This window comes from Mixophyes fleayi (genome assembly GCF_038048845.1).
Source record: "Mixophyes fleayi isolate aMixFle1 chromosome 9 unlocalized genomic scaffold, aMixFle1.hap1 SUPER_9_unloc_1, whole genome shotgun sequence".
NCBI lineage: Eukaryota > Metazoa > Chordata > Amphibia > Anura > Limnodynastidae > Mixophyes > Mixophyes fleayi.
Window position 1 is genome coordinate 70,604 of NW_027445893.1, and position 9,801 is coordinate 80,404.

The 9,801-nt window shown below is 35.4% G+C and overlaps 1 protein-coding gene across 1 annotated transcript; it reads left to right on the forward strand.

Annotated features, from left to right (window-relative positions):
- The first annotated feature begins 3,587 nt into the window (after window positions 1-3,587).
- On the forward strand, window positions 3,588-5,417 carry LOC142112056 (P2Y purinoceptor 4-like). Its single transcript, XM_075193912.1, has 2 exons — window positions 3,588-4,616; window positions 5,239-5,417. Exons 1-2 carry the CDS (start codon window positions 3,597-3,599, stop codon window positions 5,371-5,373), a joined length of 1,155 nt encoding a protein of 384 aa, XP_075050013.1. The 5' UTR covers window positions 3,588-3,596; the 3' UTR covers window positions 5,374-5,417.
- Window positions 5,418-9,801: the final 4,384 nt, after the last annotated feature.

Consider the following 9,801-nt stretch of genomic DNA (forward strand, 5'->3'; position numbering starts at 1 on the left):
ATCATGAATCATGAATTGAATCATTAATTGAATCATGAATCATGAATTGAATCATGAATCATAAATTGAATCATGAATCATGAATTATAATTCATGAATTGAATCATGAATCATGAATCATGAATTGAATCATGAATTGAATCATGAATCATGAATCATGAATAGAATCATGAATCATGAATCATAATTCATGAATCATGAATCATAAATTGAATCATGAATCATGAATCATGAATTGAATCAGGAATTGAATAATGATTCATGACTTGAATCATGAATCATGAATCATGAATTGAATCATGAATCATGAATCATGAATTGAATTATGAATCATGATTTAAATCATGAATCATGATTTAAATCATGAATCATGAATCATGAATTGAATCATGAATCATGAATTGAATTCATGATTCATGATTCATGATTCAATTCATGATTCATGATTCATGATTCATGATTCAAATCATGATTCATGATTCAATTCATGATTCATGATTCATGATTCAATTCATGATTCATGATTCAAGTCATGAATCATGATTCAATTCCTGATTCAATTCATGATTCATGATTCATGATTCTATTCATGATTCATGATTCATGAATCATGAATCATGAATTATAAATCATGAATTGAATCATGAATCATGACTTGAATCATGAATCATGAATTGAATCATGAATCATGAATCATGAATTGAATCATGTATCATGATTCGAATCATGAATCAATCATGAATCATGAATCAATCATGCATCATGAATCATGAATCAATCATGAATCATGAATCATGAATTGAATCATGAATCATGAATCATGAATTGAATCATGAATCATGAATTGAATCATGAATCATGAATTATGAATCATGAATCATTAATTATGAATTGAATCATGACTTGAATCATGAATCATAAATTGAATCATGAATCATGAATTGAATCATGAATTGAATCATGAATCATGACTTGAATCATGAATCATGAATCATGAATTGAATCATGAATCATGAATCATGAATTGAATCATGAATCATTAATCGAATCATGAATCATGAATCATGAATTGAATCATGAATCATGAATCATGAATTGAATCATGAATTGAATCATGAATCATGAATCATGAATTGAATCATGAAAAATGAATCATAAATCATGAATCGACTCATAAATTAAGAATTGAATCATGAATCATGAATCATGAATTGAACATGAATCATGAATCGAATCATGAATCATGAATCATGAATCATGAATTGAATCATGAATAACGTCACCTCATATAATTTGTGAGCTACTCAGTGCTCTATTTCTTACAATATTCAATGCATATTTAATGTTTTCACTTCCCTAACCGACTATAATTCTTGTGTTGTTTAATAGCTGCATTGCAGTTCTCTTTGGTATTGCTACAAAAGAGGGGAGGATACAGAGGTTGTAACACACAATGTTACTGAAAGTTCACTATCTGGTATTTCTGATAACTTTCTAGAGAATCCATCCTCAGTCACTTTTCAGAATCCTGTATCTGCGAAGGGAACAGGTCAGTGAATGCTCTCTAATTATTACTAATTACACTAAATATACGCTGTCTCACAATTTCTCCTTCATCCGCATGGAATGTTGGACTCAGATACCCCTTATAAGGGCTGGCATCAAAGAGGATAATCTAATTGAAAAAAAAAAAACATTTCTCCATTTGTACCAAAGCTAACAAGTGAAGTAACAAAGTTTTCAAGCTACACAATTGCTGTCATTTTTGCATGATAAAGGACAAGCTTGTGATTTGTTTTATTTTCAATTATTTTCCCTATATTTTTTAAATGCAGTAAATATTATAGATTAGCTATATACAATCTAGCTATTTTCTTTCAAGCGTTCCCTTTGTTATGTAATTAGCATGAGTCACACTGTCGGGGCAATTCAATTCTTTATTTTCACATTTGATACGGAGGTATGTATATTAGTGTTAGTATAGGTGCTTGTTAATTATGAAACTGAACACTTCCACTTGTGCGGCTGTTTCATAACTTCTGCTTAATATTTGAATCGCTGTTTCACCCTTATAATGTAATAAGTGACGAGTTCCGTCATCAGCGCTCCAAATGTTTAACTTAGCTGTTCAGAATCCTTTTTGATTCCCCTTAGTCCTGTTGGATTCTTTTCCACATTATATGAAGTCAAGTGATAAAATTAAAGTTGACCTGGAGAGAAAAACAACAATCACAGCAGTAGTAGAAGTGGCGGTATGGCATACCACCGTGTAAGCAGTAGGAGAAGTGGCGGTATGGCATACCACCGTGTAAGCAGTAGGAGAAGTGGCGGTATGGCATACCACCGTGTAAGCAGTAGTAGAAGTGGTGGTATGGCATACCACCGTATACCGGTCTACTTCAACCAAAGTTGCCTCGATATCGCTCCCCTTCTAACCATGAAATGCACTTACAAACGACAGGCTTTCTTTAAATCCCAGTATACATGGACATTAACAGAAGCAGAAGTAAAAGTGTAAGGGGGCATGTGGAAAGGACTAAATATTTGAAAAGCACCATAACAATAGCAATGAATGCACTAGACACGAATGTTTGCATTGATATTGCAGTGTTCAGTTCCTTTTTCTTTTTTTGGAATATGAGAAAGAGGACATTTTATTCGGATGTCAAGGAGGCACTAGAATTATTTTCAATACATATATAAATATACAGTATGTATGTTGTGAAAGACAAATAATTGGATGAAGTAAACCAAATTAATTAAGATTGTTTTACCGTGTGATTGCGATTAGTACGCCACGTGTAATGACGCGATCGCACGGAATAATAACACACACATTTACATTTGCACTTACACTTGTAAATAATACACATTTATTAAGGTTCCAATCCCCATTTATTTATTAGTAAAATATATTAGAGATTATTTATACATAGATAATACTATAGTATAGGTATTAATAGTTCAGGTGCCTTAAAAGGTAAAGAGTTTAGTCTCATATTAAAGCTTATTTCACCAGCATTAACCTGGTTTCAACAGAGTAGCGATCGCATCTATCAGTCAAAAGTTATGAACAATATGAGATTAATAATTAGTAATTATTGACAGATTGGCATAATCATCTAGTGAATTCAAACAATTGCTCTTCATATTATGAATTGCATGAAATATGCTTTTGAACTACCTGTTAAAGTGTAAAATGTTCAGCAAGCAAAAGGAGTAACTTTGCACCTGGGCAAAACTATGTTGCATTGGAGGGGGAGGTAAATTTAAAATGTTGGGACATAATTATAATTTGAGTAAGGCATGTCCTAGATCAACTTTAAATTTTAGTGTAAAAATAAAGCCATCAAGTATTTGTGTGCTACATGAAAAAACAGCCAGTATTTAACTTATGTGCAAAATAATAAACTAATTTGCACCCCTTGCATTGTAACATGGTTTGTCCCGGCGAACATTTACTCAATTTTTTTTGCCTTACTTTCCTTAATGACTAAGGCCCACTGCTTATAATTGAGGTACTTACGTCATTTGTGAAAAAGTAAGAATTCTTGTAAAATCTTGTTATTTGATTTTCAGCTCAGCAACCTTTTGGGATGCAGAACACATCTGGGAATTACACCGGCTTTGAACCTCAAACATTTAACCCTTTCATCCCCATCTTCCTGAGCTTCATCTTCTTCGTTGGTTTCGTTTTTAACTGTATCAGTTTATGGATATTCTGGTTTCGGGTAAACAACTGGAATTCAACTATAGTCCTCCAGTTCAACTTGGCCATCTCCGATGCCATCATCACCCTGGCAGCTCCTCTGATCATTATCTACTCATTGACCGACCACTGGATTTTCGGGACATTTTTCTGCCAGTTTAAAGTCTTCCTGCTCAGCACTCACATGTATGGGAGTATCTACTTCCTCACTTTAATCAGTATTCACAGATATTTTACTGTTGCTCACACTGTTAAAAGTACTGCCTTGACCAAGAAACCGTTCATCACCAAAATTTGCCTCGTTGTCTGGGGTTGTCTCTGTTTGCAAGGGATTCAATTTTTCTTTGTTCTAAAAACTTCTGAAGTTCACGGAGTGACAAAATGTCTCAGTATTCATCAAACTGAACAGGCGGTTTTATTTTTTGTCTGGAACTGGGTGATCCTCTTCTCTGGCCTCCTCATTCCCTTCTCTTTAACATTGGTCTGCTACAGTCTACTGAGTCGATATATTCTCAAGGTGAATCCTATGAACACGCTCAGCAAAGTCATGGTGTCCAAATCGGTACAGACCATATTTGTCTCCTTAATCATATTCATAATCTGCTATATTCCCGTACATATCACTAGAACAATGGGAGTCACAATCACTTTGTTCTTTCCAGCGTTGTGCTCTCTACTGGAAAGAGTTGAGGTTGCCTATTATATTACATGGATGATGTCAGGAACAAATTGTTGTCTGGATCCCATATTGTACTGTTTTGGCTCGGACAGATTTAAGTACACCTTTACAAGCTGGTGTAGTTTTCTGCACAGCTGTAATAAAGATCGGGGAATCACAACAGACATCATTCAAGGGAATTATGTAGAGTTAGCTTCAGAAGATCGTCCCCATGCTCCTCTCCTGACTGTGAACACGACAGAGATGTAGATGTCCGTGGAAATCAATGTAAATAGGTAACAAGTGAGGGGAACAACATTTCTGTATGGTTCATCTATCAACACTTCTCAATAATGACAATAAGACATCACTCAAAAATGGTCAGGTGTTTGGGTGTTTTCTTACAGAAATTACAGTTTGTTTTATAACTAAGTTGCAAATACTTTGTTTTGCATACAGGAGCGTATTTGATTGAGTCTTTTATATATTAGGGATCAGTAAGTTTCAGCTGTTGTCCGCTCAACAAATGGCCAATGAGCTGTGACTATATACTGCAGAAAAAGAAACTAGAGACAGTGATGCTTGTATCTAAGAGTCACAGGTGATAGGAAGAGACATCTTTTTTTCACTAATCTGGAACATTTCTGGAAAAAGATCTGAAGATTTTTACATGAAGAAATGTGATAATTTTCTTCTACTGCAGGCAATACCCCACCTCTGTCACTGTCCCTGTATCTCTACAGTTTTGTGTATGATATACTGTATTTGTGACCAATACATAGCATAAATGTTTAATGCACCAGGAAATGGTTTAAGTTACTGTACTATAGTCCTACCACTATCTATTCTACAGCCACATCAATGTGTGTAGTATTCTGCAGAGACCAAAGAAACACAACAGACAACAAGAAATCAAGTAGAAACATCTTCAGAAGATCTTCACCTTGGTCCTCTCCCAAGCAGGACAGATACAGGGTTATCAGTGTCAACTGGGTGTGAAAAGTGATTTCCATCATAAATCAGTTGGAACAATGGAAGGGAACAAAAGTTCTGCATGGTATGTCTAATGCCTACTACTCAAACAGGTGAAAAGACATAAAAGTCAACTCTGAATTGGTCAGGTATTTTTTCACACACTATTACAGCTAATTATAGAACTGTAAATAGTAAATACTTTATTTTCTATGCAAAGAAATTATATGACTGATTATGTTTTATATTAAAGAGTTGGAACAACCAGCTCTAGTCTTCAATGACCTGAAAATATTTACTGAAGGACGAGAAACTGGAGATTATGGAACGTTAAAGGGTTATGTGTAATTACTCTGTAGACAGGAAGAGAAAGAAGAGTCATATTTCTTCACAAAGGCATCTTCAGTTCCCTTTAATAATATTCTGGTATCTTCTCAGAAATGTTCCAGACATGTGATATTTTTCTTCTACTCTTGACTATATCACATTTCTGTCATTATACCTTTATTGCTCTTATTTGTAAAATATTGTGTATGATACACTGTATATGTGTACAAAAATAAATAATTGTTTTATGCACTAGGTCATGGTTTATGTCAGTGTATTACAATAATGTTACAGTCCACTCTACAGCCTTAGCCATGTTACTTTTCAGAGGGTCACCATCAAAGGTTTTGAAGCCTTAATTAACCTGACGAGCAAGATTGACTCTCCTCTCATTCTGGTGACTACAACACAGAACCCATTGTAGACAATAGTATACAGAGCAGAGTTCATTCTCTTTTCAAATGTATAAAACTGCGCCAATTCACTTGGCTGATATACACAGCAGACCTCTAAACTTATAATTAATGTACATCAGACCTCTAATTTATTGGCTAGTGTTTAGCAAGCCTTTTATCTGGTAGGGTGTGTAGAATATACGTGTAATCTGGTGACAAGTGTGTAAACAGAATCGCAATCTGGTGGATTTTTGACTTGAAAGATAAGCAAAGATAGGGAACCAGAGGGAACTGTGCTGTTGCTGTACCTCAGAAACAATAAAGCTTAATTTTCAGTCATAAAACTTTTTGAATCTTCTGAAGTAGAAGAATACTTTGTAGGTTTATATTTTCTAAAATATAAAAGTGATGGATCAAGATGCAACTCTGTTAGACACCCATTGAAACCTTGAACCTGCTAGAAAATGTGAAATAGAGCACAACCTCTCAAGGAAAAATACTTTAAAGGGAGAAGGGTCACGTCAGTAAAGCGAGACAAGAGTGATCTGCAGCATAGCAGTGCCCAGTGCGCTACATATCTGAGGGCACACAGATACATCCTTCTCAATAATAGTATGAAATGGATAAAAAACAAGCATGAAATGTAATTCTATGATACAAGCTATGCCCTTACTTTGATAAATTGCTCCAAATGAGTTTTATAGCAGTGTATGAGAACTGGAAGATAAGTAAAGACACAGCTAGGATATCAACAGTTTGTAAATTAATAATTACTTTTTATACTAAAAATAGTTCAGAAATCTACAGAATTAGTGCAAAACAAAATATCTAAAGATAGAAAGGAAACAAATGTTTCTGCTGTATGTTTAAGCATTTGCCATAAAAAGTACAAGTGTGTTAACATGTTTATAATGTTACAATGTTTAATGTTTGTGCGAGAAAGTTTATTCTCAATTTTAGTGTGAGTGGACAGTAGATGCATGTTAATTAAAAAAAGAAGAAAAATCAGTTCTTAGATTTTCACACTAAAATGAGGTTTGTTTGCAAAAAAGGATAGGGTGTTAACTGTGGGCTGTCAGATTGTTTTTTGTTTCACAGATGGTAGACCTGTGGGAAACATAGCAATGTGATATGTACTATGCATATAATATGATTTAGATATAATGTTATATAGCATTATGTTTTTATGCAGACTTAGATAAAACATTTGTTTTGATATTGAAGTTTGTTGTTCGAAGTAAATACATGAGCAGGGGCAGACTGGGCTGGGGGGCATCTGCTTACGGGGCTGGTACCATATTGGGCTACCTTGGTCTGGGTCACTGTGCCATCTGCATTTATTTCTTTTAAAATGTTCCTAATAGGCTGCTGAGTGTGCAACATGATTCATAGAGAGTGTCACTCAAAGAGGGAGACTGAAACGTTTAAGAACCTCTGGAATACAGAGATAGAATATTTTAGCAAGTGGCCGAAATGCTGATATAAGCAGAAACTGTTGAAGAACATGAGAATGTTTTGCATAATGTTTTTCAGGCATTACAAATGTAGTTTTTATAATGAACATCTACAAAGTGCAATTGAAGTAGTCAATCTTTTGGCGTCCACAAAACTGTTATGCGAGTAACACACATTACTGTGTTTCAAGAGGTAGTTTGAAGACATCACATACTCTGATTAAGTTCAAGAGTTCCCTAGGCAATGCCTATGTTGACAGAGTGACCAAAGAATAAAGAAAAACCCATCACACACTATGGAATAAGTTTTTTATACACCTAAAAGTATATTAAAAATTGTACTCAATTTTTTGGGGTTTGTATACTTGGGTACTCTCATAGTTTAATACAAGGAGAGAAGAGAATTACTAATAACATAGGCACCTCTAGGGGGTCATTGAAAGCGTGTTACTTAAGGTCTGTTGATGAATGCACATATGACTAACCAAAGGAAAGGTGAAAATAAAAAATAACTTTTATTGCATGTTCTTAAAATATTTTACATTAAAAGGCAAAATATTAAATTATTAAAACAAGTTGTGTAGATGGGGTCAATTAATCTTTTGACAGGCACATGATTACTAAATCTTATAGTGGGGACGTTATATTGGGCTCCAATTCAGCGGTATAATTCATCACACTATTATCTGTTTGATCAACTAATACAACCCTGTAAACTGATAAAATGCCTTAAAATATCTAGCACACAATGTGATAGCAACTTTGTTGTGCAGGTATACAAAGGTTTGTATCAACCATAAAGACACTTCCCCACTTTATAAGGATACAGCTCGCATATATATTTAACAAAAGAGTGCTATCGAGACATATCCATACTGACTGAGCGTAAGCCATAAATAACTAAGTAGATTCTATTTATGAATGAATATAAGCATTATAAGGAGAACAATCGGAATGTGATTAGATTAGAATTCTAGTCCTGTCCTTTTCTGACTTGGTAGTATTAGCAATGTAATGCGAATCAACACAGCAATATCTAAATGACAAATAATAAATAGTTCTGCTATATAATACTGTATTCTACTTTAACAGTAAAATGTTTATTTAATTTTTTTAGTTTTGTAAGGTAATAACAAACACAGGAAGCAAACAAATAAACAGGCAACGAGGGAAGGAGTACAACAACCAGGGGGGAATGAATCACATGTTACAGTACATCAAAGAACATAAATGAAAGGTTCATGGCCAATATAAAAACTCAACAGAACATTCACAGAGGAGAGAGATCAATGCATTGCATGTACAGTAGACATTAATAACAGCCTGATAAATGTATTTTATTGGGAAAAGGAATGGGAAAAAAACATAGAAAAGATGTGATGGTGTGATGCAAAGAGAGTGTCACGGGCACTAGGAGTCTTTACCCAGGGATCACCAGGTGATAGGCTTACCAGAGCAGTATAGGTGGTAATATGGTACTCTGGTAGCAGGGTGATAACGGAACAGGAAATAGCAGATGATGAGATGCTCAGGAAAGTCTATGACTAGCAGCACTGGCAATATGGAGGTAATAATACACGAGGAACTGTATGGACAAAGGACACGTGAAGGTAGTCAGTGGTCTGCGGTAGCAAGTTGTACCACTGCTATAGTGAGGAGGAATGTCCAACAGAAACGAGGAGGTGATGAGAGTCAGCGGTCTGCGGATAGCAAGTTGTACCGCTGTCTGAGTGAAGGAATGGAATCCAAGTGGAGGTATCCGGGGAGTCAGTGGTCTGCGTTAGCAAGTTGTACCACTGCTATGTGAGAGGATACTGGAACAGGTGATACTGGAAACAGGGATCAGTGGTCTGCCTCTAGCAAGTTGTACCACTGAATATATATGTGAGGAGGAGCACGGGGAGAGACTGCAAGACAAGATATACACGGGCACCTTAAACTTGATCCACAGTAATATGCACAATATATATATATATATGACTGAACAGCACTGCCATAATAGAAAGTCTCTTGAAGTAATCCGGCACGAGATAACACAGTCAATGATGGCAATAGACTCAGCGGATAGCAAACTCCAGAGGAGAACCAACACAGTCCAGCAAGATATGCAATACACCAGCACAGTCAATGAGAAGTATGCATACCGTGGTTCAGAAGCAGGCAGTCAGACAGGAGTGCAGAGATACCTGAACGGCAGGAGGCCGGCAGGATGCAAAGTCCCTGGATGGGTGAAGCGGTGGTCTAGTAGGTGCAGCGCACAGGTAGGTAGACCAGCAGGGAAACAAA

Excerpts from the sequence above, each read along its gene's own strand:
- LOC142112056 (XM_075193912.1), top strand. The coding sequence starts at position 3,597 with ATGCAGAACACATCTGGGAATTACACCGGCTTTGAACCTCAAACATTT. Across the intron at positions 4,617-5,238 it reads CCCATGCTCCTCTCCTGACT|TATTCTGCAGAGACCAAAGA; the intron begins GTGAACACGACA and ends CAATGTGTGTAG.